This window comes from Artemia franciscana, chromosome 6 (assembly GCF_032884065.1).
Source record: "Artemia franciscana chromosome 6, ASM3288406v1, whole genome shotgun sequence".
Lineage (NCBI taxonomy): Eukaryota > Metazoa > Arthropoda > Branchiopoda > Anostraca > Artemiidae > Artemia > Artemia franciscana.
The window spans coordinates 12,762,475-12,782,710 of record NC_088868.1 but is presented as its reverse complement, the minus strand read 5'-3'; the positions used below and the strand labels follow the sequence as shown (position 1 = coordinate 12,782,710).

General features: G+C 34.5%; 1 protein-coding gene across 1 annotated transcript in view; it reads right to left on the bottom strand.

The window, feature by feature from the left end:
- Nucleotides 1-3,377: 3,377 nt before the first annotated feature.
- The window catches only part of LOC136028068 (Golgi reassembly-stacking protein 2-like), a 34,838-nt gene continuing 17,979 nt past the window's right edge, over nt 3,378-20,236 (bottom strand). Inside the window, exons 3-6 of the mRNA XM_065705672.1 lie at nt 19,082-19,285; nt 16,272-16,489; nt 11,891-11,978; nt 3,378-5,259 (exon numbers count right to left, since the gene is read on the bottom strand). Of these exons, the coding sequence (XP_065561744.1) occupies nt 4,864-5,259; nt 11,891-11,978; nt 16,272-16,489; nt 19,082-19,285 (906 nt within the window). The 3' untranslated portion in view covers nt 3,378-4,863. The remainder of the gene's footprint in view (nt 5,260-11,890; nt 11,979-16,271; nt 16,490-19,081; nt 19,286-20,236) is intronic.

Below are 20,236 nucleotides of genomic sequence, written 5' to 3'. Positions count from 1 at the left end.
TTAAAAATAAGCCACTACCTTTCCATTGTTTATTCGGTCACACATTTCAATTTTTGATATTACCGTGGGATTTTCTCGCGTGATATATCTCAGTAGAAAGAAGCACCCATTTTGCACGTTAAGAAAAGGACGTCCTATGACACCTGTACAACGTGTCCGTGTGATTGTGAGTCATATACATAAGCATAATTTTTTTTTCTTAGGGAGGAGGCAAGCTCGTTAAAACCCAAAAAACTATTTTAGGAATAGAATAGAAAAATCGTTAAATCGAAAAATTTTAGATAGGAAAGATATATGCGCGCCCACCATCTGTGGACGCGCCAGCCCCGGTTAATAAAAAACGCACATGGACATTTTAATATTCATAAAAAGATAATTTTGATCTGGTTACGACCATTGTTACCATAATATCACCCCTGGGAAAAAAGACACAAGTACCACCCTTACATAAATATGTTTATGTTGTTCATGGTGGGCATTCGTTGACCTTTAGTATTTTCAGCTATGGTGATTTCAACGGTGTTTCTTTAGTCAATTGGACGTTACTTTTGAGGGGATTTCAGGCTCTTTTTCAAAATTCTCGCAACATTTTTCTTCTAATTACACATCATTGTTCTGCTGAATTCGAATGAAAATTATTGTTTCAAATAGTGTTATATGACAAATGACTGTCATAAAACTGTTTCTTTAAAAGCCCATTTTTTACTATTTTGGTTACTATAGACCGTGTTTCACTATTTAATAGATTGCAGCTCCAGCGGTAACCGTGGTTTGCAGTCTGACAAACTACACATTAAGGATTTCATATTTTGGTAGTTATGTCCAAATGCGAATTTATCTTACCTGAGACAAGTTAGAGAGCAAAGATGATTTGGTCATTCTCCAAACACTCAGCTACCCCATCAAATGCAGTAACTTCCCAACACCATAATCATAGCAATTGAAACTCCAAAGGAACAGGCTCATCCGCTTGGGATGACTACAAATTTTCCTGCTATAAGGGCCTATAACCTCGCCCTAATAGAACTTAATAGGAGACTTTTCAGAGCAGATAGCAGGAGCCGTTTCCAGCAAGTAACTGATACCCTGGTCAACCAACTTCTCACATTAGCACAAAGTCGAGTCAACAAGAGACAGTCGGTAATAGTAGTTTATAAGTTAAAATATGAAAGAAAATTGTGATTCCTCTTATGCAACGCGTGTTTTATCATTTCCAGCGCTAGTAGACTAATAACTATTATTAATAGCACACGGTAAAATCTGAGTTCAAGCCTCAGAAGGGCGCACTACAAAATATTTTTTGAAGAAATTGAAGTTTCAAGTTTTTTTTTTTCACATCTGATCTACAACCGAAACGCTTTTCACTTCAGGCTTTTCATGTGTCTTGGAAATCTTTGAAATCTATGCACATAGAAACGAGGAACGCATATATCCATATAATTTTTAAATAGCTACCCTGTGTAAGATAACCAGATTAATTATCGTCCTTCCAAAAATTACGAACGCATATAGAAAATATGATTCGCTCTTAAGGGATCCATAAACTACACAGAACAACTAACAACATATTCAAAAAGTTGACCAAGAACGTCTGCAGTCAAAGATTCAAGAAACCCCGCGTTAGAGAGAGCAACTGAAACACACAACTGCAGGGGATTTTCTGGGAGTATTTAGTATAGTTCTTTTCCCCCAACACCCACTGTTTTCAGTTCCGAACTTACTGCTTGCGTTCCAATTGACTAGGCTTATTCAAATTGAAACGTTGGCTATAATAATAATAGCATATTGAAGAATAAGGCAAGTGTCTTTGAAAAAAAAAATTCAAATTAAGTTTCTCTTCTAAATACACTGGGATCACCGATCTTCTGCCTACAAAACTGTCTAATCGGTTCTTAAAAACTGTGATGGATGGGGACCTCATAACTATGGTAGATGGCTCTATTCATCTAAAGTGCACTTGTGATTGTTAGGTGGCTAGTGTATTTACAGATCGTTCACCTCTAAGCTTGGAATAATGACCATAGAGAAGGTTTCATTTAAATAGATTAATTTGTCTGCCGGCATGTTATTGTAATAACTAATGTGCAGTCCAATAGCTTGTGTTAGGTCACCTCCCAAAAACTATAGGTAAGAGTCGGCAAACGATGACTAGTGCGGTCCAGGTACGACAGATACAGGTTATTGGTTACCACCAGCCTTGAATTCCTTAATTTCAATCCCAGGCAATTCACAGGCCTAAATCGCCAACCACGCTAGCATTACACTATTTAGTCAAAGGCGGCCGCGCTTTTTATTGGGCCTTTCGAAGCTAAAAGCATTAAAGCTATGTTGAAGAGGTGACCACCATATAGGCCAGACATAGGAGTAAGATATTATTGGCTGACTTGCTAAGTGTTCAACCTCGTGGCTCGAAAGAAACCTTTGTGTATATTGGAAATCTATGCATTCTAGTCCAAGGAAGATTATATGAACCAAGACCTACTGATAACAAAGAAAATACTAGGCACCAGTATCCATTTTATTTAAACAGTATATTAGTCAACACAACATAAAAAAAATCCCTCCCATAAAGCATAAATGAATAAATAAAATATCGCTCAAAGGCTTCATGTACACTAGATTCAGAATAATTGTCAAAGTACACTCTTTCTACAGCAATATTGAACTTAATGTAGCATAAGAATATTCATAGTATAATATTTAAAAATAAATTAGTCTCCTAGGAGGAGTCATACAGAAATGCCCAAAACCAAAGGATGGTTCTCACGTTCTCATAATGTTATAAGAGAGCAAAAAGCCCTTACGCCTCAATAGTTTTTTTTTTCTCGGCGAATTAAGGGAAAGAAAAATCACATAAAGAGTAGGGTGTGTAGTTGGATAAAGTGGAATTACATACTACATGTGACCAAAACGAAGGAACTTATCTGACATTTCAATGAGTTTCCAAAGAGAGCAGTTTTTAAGCTGTTGGTCGAAGTAGTTTTTTTTTCAGAAAAATTTAGCTAATAAAAAAATCTCAAAAAATCAAGGGGTGGAACAACCTCCCCCCTGGCTTAAATGGTATTTAAGTTTGTGCAGAATCATCTACACCCAATCAAATATGCCAACTAGATACAATAAGAAGATTACTCAAATATTAGCACAAGAATATGCCGAGCAGAATTTTGTTTTTTTTTTATTAATTTTTTTTTTACAGTTATTTTTTTTTTCAGAATTATTATTGATTTTTTCAGGAATATGTCGAGCAGAAAAAAATGTGCCAAAATCCAAGGGAGTCATCTACCCCATTTTCCAAAACCTTGAATCCAACAGTGGGAACTGGTATTCTAAATTTCTTATCCAAATCCTACTACATTTATGAAAAAAAAAAGGAGAAACTCCCCTCGTTTCGGGCACAATCAACAAATCATGTCAACAGTTTTGAGGCAGTTACACATTCGTGTCTCCTCAGTCTTGGCTGCTCTCCTCAGCGTGCTATGTGGTAAGCACAATTCTGCAAATTAAACGCCGAATAACGACTAACAAGAAAATTCACAGGAGTAAGATAGCTTAAATCGACACTTTTTGGACACGGCTAAATTCCACCGCAAGTGCAAGCACTTCAGACTCTGGGTAAAATTGGCTTTATGGCAGTACTGATATAAACGATAGGAAAATATTTTGATCGATAATACGATTTAAGTGAATTTTGTCTGAAGATGGCGCTAAATCTATAGCGCCATCTAATCTAATCTAAATCTATAAACTATTGTAAAATTAGACTGTAGTTTCGTTTGTAAGCATTTGAGGTGAAAGTTATACCATTTTACTGGATATTAGGAGCTATAGAACTGAGGAACATGTAAATCTTTTCTGCGTTCCTTCCCTTTGGCCAACTCTATGATCTTGATTATACCTTAAAGAAAGCAGTGCCCGAAAATGAGCGACATACCCTAATCTATTGAAGCCGTATCCAGGGGGGGGGGTGTTAGAGGGTTTGAACCACCCACTCCTAAATGTTTGTCCAACCCGTAAAAGCGTAACAAAGGGGAATATGAGCAAATTTTGATGAGTTTTTATAAAGTTTTTTTTGTAACCCGTCAGTCCCTAGAAAAAAAATCCTGGATACGGCCCAGTAAATTATTTTCGGAAACTTTCGGAAAACCATTAATTGGCTTTTGGAATGGAAATATAGGAACAAAATAACTTGTTATTGTCGTATTTGAAAAAAAAAATAGAGAGACGATTTCATGAAAGCTTGGCCGTCTAAAACCAAAAAGCTTTGCAAACAAAAAGCTCAAATTTAAAACTTATGAGCAATAATGGAAAATCTTGTGTTTTGAACAAGGATCAATTTAAAAGGAGACGTCTTGTTATTTTGTTATTATTTTAGTCACAAAAATCAATAACACTAAACTTATTGACAAATATGATACAGTAACTCCGAACCTGCTTTGCCTTGAAAAGATTTTGATTCTTGGAAGACGAATCTGGGGGAAAGAGTCGTGAGGCCTTCAATTGACGTCTCTATTGAATCTACGTCTATGTTAAGTCATTTCATGGCCTAAATTAGCATCAAGATTCTTTTTTGGAGGGGGGTAGTTTTATGGTGAAAAAAAAAGACTCGATAGAGCATCATGAAAACTTAATTCGTTACTATTTTTTACCTTGAAGAATCATCTAAAACATTTACAATTAAAAGTCCCCTTAGCACATACCGGACCTAACCAAAATGAGAACCAACCGCAAATATACTGCAAGTCAGTGCGTGTCTCGCTCCTTGGTAGCAACAATTCAAAACTGAAACTCAAAGGCGACTAATTTAATAAACAAGGAGATAAACAAGAAGCCGAAAATTACTTATCATTAATTATAAAAAGCATCCTAAGAACTAGCATAGTTGGAACTAGTAGAGGACAACCCAGGCTGGTTAAAAATCGACAAGTCAATTGGCACAGGTGGACTGTAAGGGTTGTGTTCGTCGTCTAATTTTAAGCCTTCCAATGTACTCGTCGGAACAGAGGCGCTGACCGTTAAAGGTGGTAAACCAGGTAAATGAATTGGAGTTATTACTGAGATTCCTGGATCAACTTCCTTCAAGGGCTCAATTAAATGCCCTGTGGGTACTTCTTGAGGGAGAGGTTCTTCTTTACTAGCTCCAAATGTTGCTTGAAGAACTGATGGCTGGATTACAGGTACAGTGGTCGTACCACTAGTTGACAGTGGAGTCGATCCGAGCTCGGGAGCCTTCAATGTCGACATTTTCTCGGTGTCTATGTCCTGAAAAAGGAATGTGTTTAATAGCCTCGGCAAAATCTTCCAAAAACCATGCTTCTCCAGGCGCTTTATTCTAGGCGCGTCTCTGAAGTTCTAAGTGTTATTACAATTGCCTACTAGCTTGCACAAAGATATATGTTGATTGACAAATCAATATTATAACTATTCATGGTAAAATAAAGTGTGTCAGAATTGAAAAAAGGGAACTTTTAAATTTATTTTAGGACTTGAAATACCATTTAAAACAAAGATACATAACAGCCTTCAAATTTCAAAGCAACTTTAAAAATAAATCATTTAACTGTAAAATACAAGTCATCTACATTTATTTCTTACATGATGAAATTAGCAAGTCGTATTTTTATTCTTCAAATTCTTTAATTTTTATACTCAAAAGCCATCAACTTTTTTCTCAAACATCATTTGAGATATTTACTAACAATTTTACAATTTAAACAAAATGAAAATATACAATAACGAGCATAATATTTCAATGAGACAACTGAAAAATAACAAAAAGCGCTTTTTTCACCAATGATAATATAAATCCGATTATTGGTTGCCCTATTGCATAAGTCCCTTTCTGATGAAATTATTTATGAAAGTTACATGAAAAATCTATGCTATTGCGTTAAACTAGTGAACGTTCCAAACTTAAAAAAAGTAACTTTAAAAGTAGTTAAATTGAAAGAAAGGCAGAACTAGAATTTACTACTTATAATGTTATGTTAGTTCGTGGTAATGTAATTGTTAGTAAAATGATCAATATCACATTCTTGTTACAATGGCAAAAACACGTATTATGTAATATACTCAAGTAATGTTTTTTTTTTTTTATTTCCAACGTTCTATCGCCGTGTTGCATGTTATGAACGGCCTTTTGTTAGCGTTTTCATTCTCAAAACGTCAACCTCCAAAAGTTTAAAAAATGAGATACTTTGCTCGCTAGAATGACATACTAAATTAGTTGAATACACGGGAAAACGCTAATTTTGTTTTGAATCGTTGAGCAAAAACAGCGACCCAAAAAAATAACACGAGACTCTACAACAGATTTTCACTTAATCTACATAAAACAAGTTCAGAATCCCATTTTTACTACGTAAAAGCGTGTAAAACCATAGTATCTTATCTTTCTTATGTCCCTGGGTTTACACATATTTCATCATATACCCAGGGACATAATTTTGTGTAAAATTATGTCCCTGGGTTTACATATGAAACCTATTTCATCTGGAATAAAGCTTCAGACACAAAGGATGCAGCAAAATACCCTGCTGCAGGGTATATGATGGAAAATACCCATCATATACCCTGGGTTTACATATGAAACATATTTCGTCTGGAATAAAGCTTCAGACACAAAGGATGCAGCAAAATACCCTGCTGCAGGGTATATGATGGAAAATACCCATCATGTACCCTGGGTTTACATATGAAACCTATTTCATCTGGAATAAAGCTTCAAACACAAAGGATTCAGTAAAATACACTACTGCAGGGTATATGATGGAAAATACCCATCATGTACCCTGGGTTTACATATGAAACCTATTTCATCTGGAATAAAGCTTCAGACACAGAGGATGCAGCAAAATACCCTGCTACAGGGTATATGATGGAAAATACCCATCATATACCCTGGGTTTACATATGAAACATATTTCATCTGGAATAAAGCTTCAGACACAGAGGACGCAGCAAAACGCAAGCCTTTTCAGATTAAATCAATTAATTATATCCGTTAAAATGCAATAGGTAAACCTATAAGCATTGAATGGGGTAGAAAGCGTTTTATTTCTTTACTATTATTATTTTTTTTATGGAAGTTCAGTTTTCGACAATTCAGTTGAAGCTATTGTTGACCCTTATGGAGCTTAATCCCCCCTCCCTCAAGCTTAAAGCTTCATGAGACTATTTCTGTTATTTCTGACTTCTGCATGTTTCGAAAAAAAAAATACGTACAAATTTTGTCTCTTTATTTTAATATTTAGTCATTTAAACATTTTATAAGTTGTAATAAATAGGCTTAGTAGGTTTTTACTAACAACAGCGAAAGAACTATCGAAAAGCCATTTGGAAAATATTCGGATTACTACCAGCTTTATCGATAAGTCGTAAAGCCATGCTGGATATACAAATCGACTAAATAAGAAAAAGAAAAAAAGCCTTCAACGGCTTAGGGGTTCTGAACTCCAAACATACGGATAAAAAAAAATACAAGCTTTGAATTGCGTGCTAATAGTATTAAAATAGTTAACACTAGCATAACCTAAGATTTTATCTTACGTTATGCAATCTTACGAAGCAAATTTTTCCGCAACGTAAGTTGTGCTAAATATTATCGAGCTCTGCTTAGGATTTTACGCTACGCAAGTTTATCCAATGTCATGGAATAGTTCCACCTAGCAGCAACAAAACAAAATTTCAGGAACAAATAATGAAATTAGAAAAAAAATTAATGAACCTTTCCTAGGAAGCCTGTCACGCTTGAATCCCTATTCCCATTTAAACTGTTGAATAGTTTGCTCACGATGATTGGGATAATGTTGGTGGTGAGTAGGTGATGACTATGATAGTTTTATGAATTTTCATGTCAACCTAATTTGAAAGAACTTGTTTAATCGTGAGAATTGAGACTTCACACAACGTAATTTGAAAGAGAGACAGACATTTATCTTAAGAACGACTTTCACAGCGCGTGGCGCCGAATCACCGCTTTGCTTCAGGTATAACAGTCAGATAAAATTTGTCAAATAATGAAAAGAGAAAAACACAGACACAGACACACAGTGTGAGACAGACAGAGACAAACTGTCAGATTAAAAAAAACGATCATCAACTAAAAAACTGAGTAACAAATTCACTGATTAATAATGTTTTCAAATGCATGAATGAAACTCTTCCTGTATCTCTCGGGGATTGGTGGGAAAGGTTGAAGGGTGGGGACTTTCTCCCCAGATGTTGAAGGTCGGGATCTTAAAGATTGAAAAGGCGGGGGGAATAAATCTTGGAAACGGGGTTTGTCACGGCTTTTTTGCCAAGCCGGGTACACAGGAGGGTTTTTCTCTCTGATAGGATAGTGAGCTGGAAATGCTTAAGAAGAAAGTGATATGGGAGACTACCTTGACCATATCTAATTCTTAATGCTTGGTTCTGGACTGACTCTTCTGAATAAGATTGGGAAGCAGTTAAGCCAAAATGCCAAACCGGACAAAAATATTCAAAAAAAGGGGGATGAATCTTGTATAAATTCTTAAAAGGTGAATTGCAGAGCAAGAAAACTTGAAGAAAAAGTTAAGCGCCAAAAGAAGAAGTTCCAAATTAGCTTGATTTGTGATGTTAGTAACGTGGACCTCCACTTCTGATCGCTCGAGATAGTGATACCGAGGAGTTTACACTGCTGGACGGACATCTCCGGAGGGATTGGTTGCTTGAACGACGTTGTACTCTTCAAGAAACTGATAGTCATGATATTTAACTTTTTAGCATCCACAGTCATGTCAGACTGTGCAGCGTCACTGGAAATATCTACCATGATTTCCATGGCTGAAATCTTCAAATTTTTCCTTCATTTTTCCAGTAAGGACATGTCGTAGACAAATTTCTAGCGGTCATGGTGTTCGGTAGCAAGTACATTTATCATGATCAGGAACAAGAGCGGGCCAAGGATGGTGCCCTGGAGCACACCACAGTAAACTGGAAGGAGATCTGAATAGATATTTTTATACTTCATACTTTAATTTCTACTGAAAAGTAAAGACCCTATTATTCTAACAAGGTTTGGGTTAACATGAAATTCTTTTAGAAGTTTTTCAATTAAATATTGTGGTTAATTAGATCAAAAACTTTCTGGAGGTCTGTTAGAAGTGGATTTAGCCAAAACATCAGAGATTTCCAATTGTTTGTATATTGTATCCAGTAAGCTTACAAGATGATGAATAGTAGAAAGGCCACGTTGATTACCAAATAGCTTTGGGTCAATAAGTTCTTCAATTTTTGATCTGAGCCAATCAGTCAGAAAGGCACTTCTGCTTGGCAGTTCTCTTTTCTGGGAAAGGGGACAATCTCTTGGGCACCTTAATAGCTTCTTTTAGCCACCGTTAGGTCATATTTCGTTAATCAGAGCTTTAAGAGGACGGCACAATTTGTCATCAATAGAGAACAACCGATTCAGAGCTTGAATTCCATCTCGTATGCCTGACTGAGACTGCAAGTCGTGGACTTCCTTTTTTAACTTTCTATATCAATATAAAAAAGAATTCTAATAAAAAAAGATGCTCACCAGCGCATTATAAACAATTTTATTAGTGAGAAAAAGAAATTTTTCACACAGATCCGAAAAAGAAACACAACAAAGATTGGTGCTCTCGAAGGCATTTTTCACATGTCTGGATTAGTTACTGAGAATTACATAAGCAATTTCCAATTAGCTTCGTTTCAATTAAAAACGTGCTTAGCTAAAACTAATTACAAAGTTAATATTAGGATTAACGACATACAGGCTAGCGATATCTTTCTGACAACAATTTTGTTCGTAAATAGTTAATACTTAAAAATAGAAAAAATATCCTTTATGGGGAGTTATATTATTTATTTCTTGGTTTATTTGACATTTTCCACTTAATATTCAATTTAATTCAATTTATTAATATAATACGCATAACAAATAAAATACACTGGGTCACCACGGAGAGACAAAGCTCGTGATTGTGGTAATAATCATGACATGGCTATCGTAGGTGGAATCTTTGACGCTGTGGGAGATTTTGGCGACTTTGCTCCACAGTTTTGAAGAGTAACGAATACAAGAGTATCCCTCGTAAGGAGAAACACTTGGAACCAAACAAAAAGTAATTTCTATAACGATAAAATGATACGAAATACATATTCATACATCAAACAAGAAGAAGAAGAAGAAATAAAGACTAGAGGGAGAGAGAGTGAAAATTTCCCATAATATTCAATAATTACGCATGTTACGAAGAGATGGAGCGATTCGGATTTTGTAGTTTTACATCATTTTCAAAAAGTTGATTTTTGATAAAAACAGGATGCAAACTCGAGTGATTTTGTGAGCATCTGTTTACTATGGTTTCCTTATTAAATTAGTGGAAACCCTGATCGAAAGGCTTGTCTTAGTAGGAGGATACAATCCATAAGTAGTTCCTAAGAATTTCTAAGCTCCTATAAAAGTCTCAGTCTCCTCTAAAAATTCTCGGCAATGATGCCGCAAACATACAAAACCCCCTTCCCCCTCAGACTTCACACCTAGCCGGGCAATACGGCCCACTTTCGGAAGTTGTGGTAATAAAGCCGGCTTGCATACTGAGTGTATCCAGACTTGCATTCAGGCCTGTATCCAGACTAAAATTGTACGTTTTTTATACATTTTTCTATAATTTCTTACGTAATCTGTATATATTTCTTATTTTCTTTACCCCCCTCCCCACCGCCTTCATCAAAATGGCCAACCCGATCCAAAATAGTTTCTTCTATCTGCACTATGTACACAGCGATGATTGTTTTTATTTTAAAGTGAGTAAAAGCACATGTTCAATATCTAAGTATAGTTCTTATGATTTTTAGAAGAAAAAGGAAGTTTTGTTTTTTATTTGGTACTTTTTTGTGTGTGAAGTCGACGGAAGCCGTGCAATTACTATGTTATGGGCAAGCACTTGGTCATTTATAAATTGATTTAGCGTTTTCAGAGAGGATTTAAAGTGTTTTACACTGTTTATGATTATGATGTACTCGGATCTAAATCCTTAACTTCTTGGTTCCGTTATTTTTACGCTAAAAGTTCAAATAAGATCTTAACCCGATCTAGGGCGCCTAAGTATCTCTCTTTGCATAAAAAAAAAATGATAAAATTTTCGCCCAAAATTTTCAAAAGTAAATTTTTCGAAATAAATTTGAATATATAATCTAATTTAAAGACTATATTTACAGGTATCTCTCTTCCAGATGTAATAAATTTCCATCAATTCCAGTTCAGAAAGTGTAATTCTCTTTTGGGGACGAAAAAAGAAATGGTTCTCTTTTAGTTTTTGTTGTCCAAAAAAGAAATACATTATTTTCGATATTTTTCAAGTTTTGGAGCACGCTATGGTAGAAAAAAAGTAGACACTCCATCTGTTTCTATAACAAAAATTTACCAGTGTATGGCAATCAAAGTAAATTATTACTGTTAAAAAGCAATTGTCCTTGTCAGACAAAAGAAAAACAAAATTAAAACGCAGTTACTAAAAAATTAAATTAGGAAAAACCCTAATGTTAAACTATATCAATAGAAGAAGGAAAATCTAAAAAGCAAAAAAAACCTCTTTCACTGTTAATACCATAACAAACATCATTTGAATAAGGAGCTACCCTTGGATGATTGCCTGAAATAGACAAAATCTTTTGGGTTTTTGAGGGCGTTTGAACTCTTAATAGAGTTTTTCAGTCTTGAAAGAACCCAAATTTATTCATTTGCTCCATTTTCAACAAAAAAACAAATTGAAAAAGACGCTGGGTAAATTTCTTTTAAAAAAGCAAGGTTGTCCCGTAACCCTTTACGCTTGTTCCATTAGGACAGGTAATATAACGTAATTATAACAAAATTAATTAATTAACCAATGTTTCACGATACCTTCTCAACTGGTCGAGGAATCGGCTTTGGAGGTCTATTCTTCCGCGGTATCCTATGAAGATATCCGTAGCCAATGCCACAGCCAAGACTGAAAATAAATACCTCCAATTTAACAAAATATCACATAGAATGGCCTTTTCACACACATTTTTGATTTATCAAAATGAACCCCACTGTATAGCAGCCTCTTATGGCTAACTCTTAACTCACTTTTACTACTGGGTCGTCAGGGTATGTCAGTGGACAAAAAACATCTAATCAACCGACTAGGACTGCATACTTCACCAAGACAGGATTTTCCTTAAATATTTCTTGGATAAAATTTCAATTGTCAGAAGTCTTCTGTAATTTAAACACGCCTATCCACATCAAGGAGGGCACCCTTAAGTATGCCTCTTGGCCTCCCCTTGTGAAAAAAAAAAAGTTGAAGAAAAAGTGTAAATATCGAGATATTTAGGTACAAAAATGGAAGTTTCTTAAAAATTCAGATCCTTTACCCCTAAAGTTTCTGTTCTCCTCGTTCCTTAAGGCCGACCTCTTAACATTTCTTCTAAAAGTCAGCTTTTGCTCACCTATATATTTTCGCACCAATGACTTTTTAGGAGGTATTAGTGCTAGCGGCGTATTAGTTACATAAATATATTAACCGAGCACGCAAAACTCCCTTCGTCCCACAGACTCTTTCATGAGATGCTCTATCTAATTCATGAGCTTTTTGACAGTAAGTCGGATGATTTCAGACCACATTTTGAGCTTTGTTTCCCTTGATTCTGACAAGCAATTTTATGTTTCACTAGGGCAAATTTAAAACAGGGAGACTTTGGAAAGACTGGACTTTGTAAACTTGATTAAACTTTAGGATGGCACACAGTTTTCTGTCTTAAAAAATAGTTGAGTTAGACGAATGAAAACTAAAGGATTTAATCCAACACCTAATTAGTGCCCTGGGAAGGTTTTTTGCAATATCTACCTCCTTCCCCTCCAAAGAACACTGACCTTTGATAGCCTTGGACTATTCCTGTGCTATGAAATGAAGCCTTTAAAATATATGCACAGCTCAAACGGAGCACAAGGATAATGTTTTACCAAATCCTGAATTACTATGTTTAAAACAATTATAAGAATGTTTCTTATATGAAAAAAGAAGAAAAAATGAAAGAAGAAAAAGAAGAAAAGAAAAAAGAAGAAAGAGAAGAAAAAGATGAAAAAAGAAGCCTGGATATTGCTTCAAATCCTACTGAGATTATAGGAAATGTTTATTCAAAACTTAAGCCAAAGAGAAAGAGACTGGTAACCCCAGATTAAGGTAAAAAGTTTTTTTCTAAGTTTAGTCCTTTCTTTGTCAAAAGGGCGTATCAGAAATATCTTAGGAACACTTTAGTGTGTGCTATGACACCTTCTAAACCCTATAAATGAGGAGTGGAAATAGCAGCTTGAAAACAACTTCCAGGGGCATATTTTAGGCTCTAAGTTCGTTTCCGAAAATTTTATTTACCTGACTTAAGTACAACCAAGGTAGTGAAAAGCCCAGCATCTAGAATTCTACCAAGTGAACGTGCTTTTGTTTTAATTTTCAACCTGGTGAGAAAAACAATAGTATTCTTTGCAATCGATAAATTTGAACCAGACAAGTACTATCAATATTCAAAATGTAGTTAAATTTCCTTTAAAAAATAATTGTGATCTTAGCAAGCTATGCTTTTTTTTAAATAAGTAGGCGAATGTGATTTTATTCAATTATTTCATATTATCCATCAATTTTTTTTAACAACATTAAATTTAACAAGTCTTTTTTAAGCTCAAGTAAACAGCAATGTTAAAAAATTTAAACGAACAAAAACTATCTTACAGCATATGTGGAGAACTCCCATACGCACAGCTCACAGGACTTGACACTGAAGCTTGATTAGTGTTTTTATAAAACTATACCTTTTTAGAAGGCAAGAAATATAGCCAGTAAGTAATCTAAAAGTATTTTATTTACCGTCTACACTTCAAAACATTTGAACTGAAAACTTTAAAATAAAACATTTAAAAATAAGCTAAAAAATAAAACATTTAATTACACCCCTCTTATGCTGTGGCACTCAAAACACACTGCGTTTTAAGTGTCTTCCTTTTTCTCAGGGAGCCATTGCTCCCCTGAATTTGGTGGTACCCATGTCTATATAGGATTCTGTTTGTGCCTCAAAGGAACATTTATGAGAAATTTCTTCGAGTGCAGATGACGAACATTTTCCATGTGCAAAATTCTACACTTTTCTCCTACTATTTCTGATAGCCCCGAAGTTGTACATGATAAGCACATCAATAAATAATGGAACTTACCAGACCGTCATTATTTTGAGATTAATGGACAAAGTTTAGTTTATATTTGACGACCAGTCATGATAAGTGACAAACATAAAGTAGTACCTAAAACCATAACTGAAATATCCAAGAATATTCATAATCTAAACTTGACGGTTTTAACCTTCTTAAACTAGTTCTCTTAACTGAGAGACGACAACTCATTTTACAATGATTTTTTTGGGACGTTAGCAGGTTCTACAGTTACAACTTTCCGTATAGACCTTTATAATCATAGATTAAACAACTGAAAATATAGAAAAACGTGTATAATATTTTATGTTAAGGCAGAATAATATTCGGCAATCTGTTATCCTTCATCCACAAAACTTGTCCAGTCCATTTCAATCTTTCTTTTATAAAATAAAAAGAAAGAATAAAAAGAAAGAATAATGAAGACTAAAATAAATCCCAGTATACTTTTACTTCAAGGGCTTTCATTTGGGAAACACAAAAATATACTAATTCCTTTCGATTCTATTTTATTCTTTATTTTAACCCCCTACACTTGCTGCTTGACGTTATCCTTTTTGCGTTGATCTTGATGTAGTAACGTTGATGCAGTTTAACGTTGTTATACTAGTTCTCTTAACTGAGAGGCAACAACTCATTTTACAATGATTTTTTGGGATGTTAGTAGGTTCTACAGTTAAAACTTCCCGTACAAAGACCTTTATAATCATAGATTAAACAACTGAAGATATAGAAAAACGGGTATAATATTTTATACAAGACAGTGGAAAAAACAGGATAAAACAAACAAAACTTTCAGCAATAAAAAAAAAAGGTCCAAATATTTCGATTTCACGTCTGGAAGACTTTTTCAAAGAAAAAAAAATTAGATTCAATAGAAAATATAAAGAAAATAAAAAGCAAAAAGGAAAAAAACAGGTGAACACCAAAAAACTCACATATCAATATTATCCAATATGTCAACTGTTTGTCACTTCAAATAGTACAACGGATTAAAATATCATACTTCTAATTATCGTCTTCTAGGATGAATTGAATAAAAAACGAATTAAAAAAACCTAACGTAAAACCTGCTTTTAAATCCCAACTAGCTATAGGATCTTTACTAAATAGTGGAAAGATACAATTCCAATAAAAGTATAAAGCGGCATATGCAGAACGCTTTGTTCTTGTAGAAAATCTTATGTGGGCAGAACACATCGAAATTTAGAAAATAGATTGCAGCGAGTTAAAAATGCAAAAGATATTTCTTTATAATATGATAAAAACCAGAAACGTTTGAATGAGCAGTAGCAGATTATCTGACTTTCCACATCATAGCATACGGTTTGATCAAACAAGAATAATTGATACTTCTGTTGGAATCTTACGAAGCCTTCGACAAATAATAGAAACAAAAAAAATTACCTCTGGGGAATTAGTATTAATAGAGATGAAGAGGAATATAGATTGAATCCAATTTATATTAAGTTATTTAAAAGAAAGGTCAAAACTTTGAATACTTTAAACAATGACATTTTACAAAATCAGCCCCAAACAAGTTTCAACCTTACAAATAAAGGTTCAAATGAAATAAACTCTGGAAAATGAAATATTCCATAATTATATAATTCAATTTATATAATTTAATAAAAAAAAATTGAAATATTCAATTTTTTATATAATTTTGTAAAAAAATTTACATTTTTACATTTCCTTTACAAATCAAAAATGAACAGTGCTTTTCTTACCGTGATTTTGCTTGTTTTTCGTACTACTTGAAGTGAAGAACATTTGACATATTGGATATTTATTTTTTCGGCCGTTGAAGTCGAAATATTTGGGTCTTTTTTTTATTATTAAAAGTTTATTTGTTTTTTTTCTGTTTTGTGTATTTTATTTCTTTTAAATATAATACCCATTTTTCTGTATTTTCATTTGTTTAATTTGTAAATAGAAAGGCAGAGTTGTCTAAGAAATTATAGACCTTATAATAGGATTCATACTCCATTGGTAGCTTATTTTCAAAAATATGTCAGCTACAATCATTAATAGTAATAGCGATGACAAGATTACTTACCTTCCTTCATCACCCCATTTTGAATTTGGCACAATCACTACTTCTCTGCAAGAATCTGCATCATCATTATACACATACAACTTCAAAGGGCGATTTTCATGGCTTTCTATCAAAGAAAACAAGTCTTCTGTTTCATGTAGAACTGAGTCGGCACCAATGATATAATCGCTGAATGAATGAAGGCCAGCAGCAGAAGCAGGAGAATTCGGACTTACTTCCTACATATGCATAACAAGTCATGAATAAAGCACTAACAACCTAGTGGTAGGGCCAGAAAGACTATTGGTTTAGGAACGAATAAAAATCAGTAGAACGTGCAGGCATCTGAGAATTTGGGCACATATAAAACTACAAGTTCCTTGGAGTTCAAACTCTCAAATCCAAAAATTCTAAGTCCCGACACCTAAGCACAACAGTATTTTAGACTGTTAAGACGTATATTTAATGATAAGAAAAAAACTGTTCCCTTCATCTCCCCCCCAAACCCTCTCCTCTCTCTCTCTCTTTATTCTGAGTTGGAGTCTGGACAGGTAAAAATTTTCGCTACTGTAATTCTACTATATATAATTTTGTTGGGTTACTTCTTTTTATAATCTAATGGTATTATAAAATTATACAAAAAAACTACCTAAAATCTTCGGATATTTGTGAGAGGTAGCCACAGAAATGACTTTAAATGGAAATGGGATGGAGGTAAAGTGTCGAAAAGTTTATTAGATTGGCGCTATGACGATTTTTCAGCAACTGTGGTACAATTTCTGTGTTAATTCCTCCCTCAGATTGCTCAAAATAAAATAAAATTTCTAGATAAGATTGCTATTGGTGAGAGTCAAACCCACCATAACGTACACTGGGTTGTACACTTCTACATATTTCTGTGTTGTTAAGAAAATCCTGCGTTTTAAATGTTACATCAAAATATTCTAAGTTGCAGAGTCCCCACTACGAGAAATGGTACCAGTTATGCGTCATACTAGTAGAATAGCAGTTGAAAGCAGAATAATCTATGCTGACATACTGAATCTTATTACCCAGATTTCCAGACCATTCTTAAAATTTATGCTACTAATAAACTCTCAATCATTTAAAAGTTTAAATGGATTTCTCTATCAAAATCAACAAGTTGTGCTCCTCCTTACATCCTTATTCTAGACTTTAATACATAATTGCTCTTTCCAGAAATTCATTTCCTAGGAATAAACTTTCCTGGCATATATTTCTCAGGAATTCATTTGTACTCTGTGCAAAAATATATGCCATGTACCTTACATTAAATGCTTTTAAAAATTTCGAAGCTTCTCCAAATAATATTTTCTCTTATCAGATTTCCTCGCTTAAATCCATCTTCCAAGAAAAATAAATTTCCTCACTTACCACGGGAGTTTTGCTACTTATACTCTATATAGGAATATAAATTCCTACTATAAGGAATTGCGCTATTTGTTTTTATATCCCCAGCCTTAAAGGGACTAAGTGTACTGTGATGGATAAAACCTTGACTAAAGAGGTAGTCAACCCCCCCCCCCTTCTAAGAGAGGTGAGGAGCTGGAATTAGATCCAATTAGGTCTCAAGTAAAGACGATTTATTATGAATTTGTGAATCCTTCGTTTACATTTCAAAACCTTAATATCCTGTATTATATCCTGAAAGTTGGAGCTACCCTACTTAATGCTGATGTTTTAAAATAGGGGATCCACATTTCTCCCTTATGGAGAAATTGAATTGTAACCAATGAAAATATACAGTACATTGTTTTCGAGTGTAGCCCAGTGCAACAAGAATTCAGCAGACCAACAAGCTTCTATCATAAACTGACGATTTCTATATAAGTTGATAATCTCACCAGCTGTCCTCTACATTAAGATTTAGAAGTGGTAAAACTCGAATTGATGATCAACATTCTAAAAAATAGAGTTACTATTTACACTAGTAATACATCTTAAAATTAACTACTGATTGAAGACCATAAGTCAAAGTGATCAATTGCAAGAATTATAATGGTTACATCTTGGCATCTGTAGACCTCATATTCATCTACAGAAGACGCGTTCTGAATTACATAGCGATTATCAGGGTAACACAGCACTGTTCGAACAGAGAAATTTTAGCTCCTTAATATCACATATTTTATCTTTTAATATAAAAATGGAAGGGAAATATATAATTGGTAGTATTATTCCTCAGCTATTCAATGGGACATAACATACTTAATTCTTGAATTAGACACAAAACTGTAATTAATTAGCATCCCAATCAGTCACCCCTGCCTGCAAACAGGGAATGAAAAGGAGTGATGAGGGATCTGAGACTCATCCGAAAGAATATTTCCTCAGCTTATTCAGTGAGACACCACATACTTAATTCTTGGATTAGACACAAAACTGCAACTAATTAGCATTAGTTAGTTAATAAGCATTTATTTAATTTGTATATTTAATAGTTAATAGCATTTAGTTAATTAGCTTATAATTAATTAGCGTTAATTAGCAGTCACCCGTACCTGCAAACAGGGAATGAAAGGGAGTGAGGAGGGATATGAGACTCATTCGAAAGAATATTACCTTAGAAAAATGATTTCTTACGGATCCCCTCTTCTAGAAAAGATTCTCCAGCCCCCTCCACCCTCCTTTATCAACGAAGCCTATAAGTGACTGCCGTCTTCCAAGGGAGAGGATAAAAAAAATATTCCTTTTTCAAAAGAATCATACATGGTAATCACTTATATACCAACCATCTAAGAAAAGAAGCTTATACGGGTGCTGAAGGTACAAAAGAAGTTGTACATCAGCCTAATAGCAGTTTTACTTACAAGTATATGCCAGACATTTTCATTCGCTCCTTCGAAAGAGCAAAACCTGATACTAACTCCAAGAAGCCCTTGCCCACCCCAGGCGGTAGATGGCGTTATTTTCACTTCTCTCACACTCTGAGTTTTGCTGCTGTATATTACTAAATTCACTTCCTTCCCAATGTTTGATTTCAAAATATTCTTGAGATTTTCATTGTCCTGATCCTGAAAAAAAGGAATAAACTTTTTTTAATAACTATTCCCGTGCATGTTGCTAATTGGACAAAATACAGTTTCTCAGGCTGTGACTCACCTTTTTTAATGAGTATTTTACATGGACATGACCATCAAAGAGCTTCATAAAGCAAGTTCATGGGAAGAACAAGGGACACACAAGCCAAAAAATCGTAATTTCTTGCTATTTGTTCATGGTTTCCAAAAGTTTTCAAATTGTTCGCCTATTTTTACTCAAGATGGCCTTTCGGGATGGCGACAAGGGCAACCACCCCATGGTCTGCAAGACAATATGATATACTCTAACTTTTTCTTTATAAATATAAGACTGAAATGCGGCACGGTGGATCTCATTGACACCCAGTTCTCATGAATAAGGTCTTTTTGTTCAGAAAAAAACTCACCCATAAAGTTATAGTTCCAAGAGTCCTTTGATGGAGTGGAGTCATCAAGAAGCCAAGGAACTGGTCTGACCAAAGCAAGTGAACTTTTTCATAATGTGACTTTAAATAGCCTTTAGGGTTATTACCCTTTTCTATGTTCTTTCTTCCCCAATCATATCCACATGGAGTCAGCTTATATGCTTGAAGGGAGCAAGGGCTCAAGAGCTCCCTTCAAGCACATAAGCTGACTCCAAGTGGCTATGATTGGGGAAAACAAAACACAGATAAGGGTAATAACTCTAAAGGCTATGAGCCCGTCGCAAAAAAGGGTAATAACCCGTCGCGTTATGAAAGAGTTTAGATGCTTTTGTCACACCAGTTTCTTGGCTTCTTTATGACTCCATCACAGGGCTCTTGGAACTACAGCTTTATGGGTGAGTTTTTATTTTGTTTTTTTTTCTTCGTCAAATTTTTCTCGTAGATATGAAACTGGAATGTTTAATTTTTACAACATAAACCAAAACTGCCATGCCAACAGCGTCGCTGTGATTGACGTAGA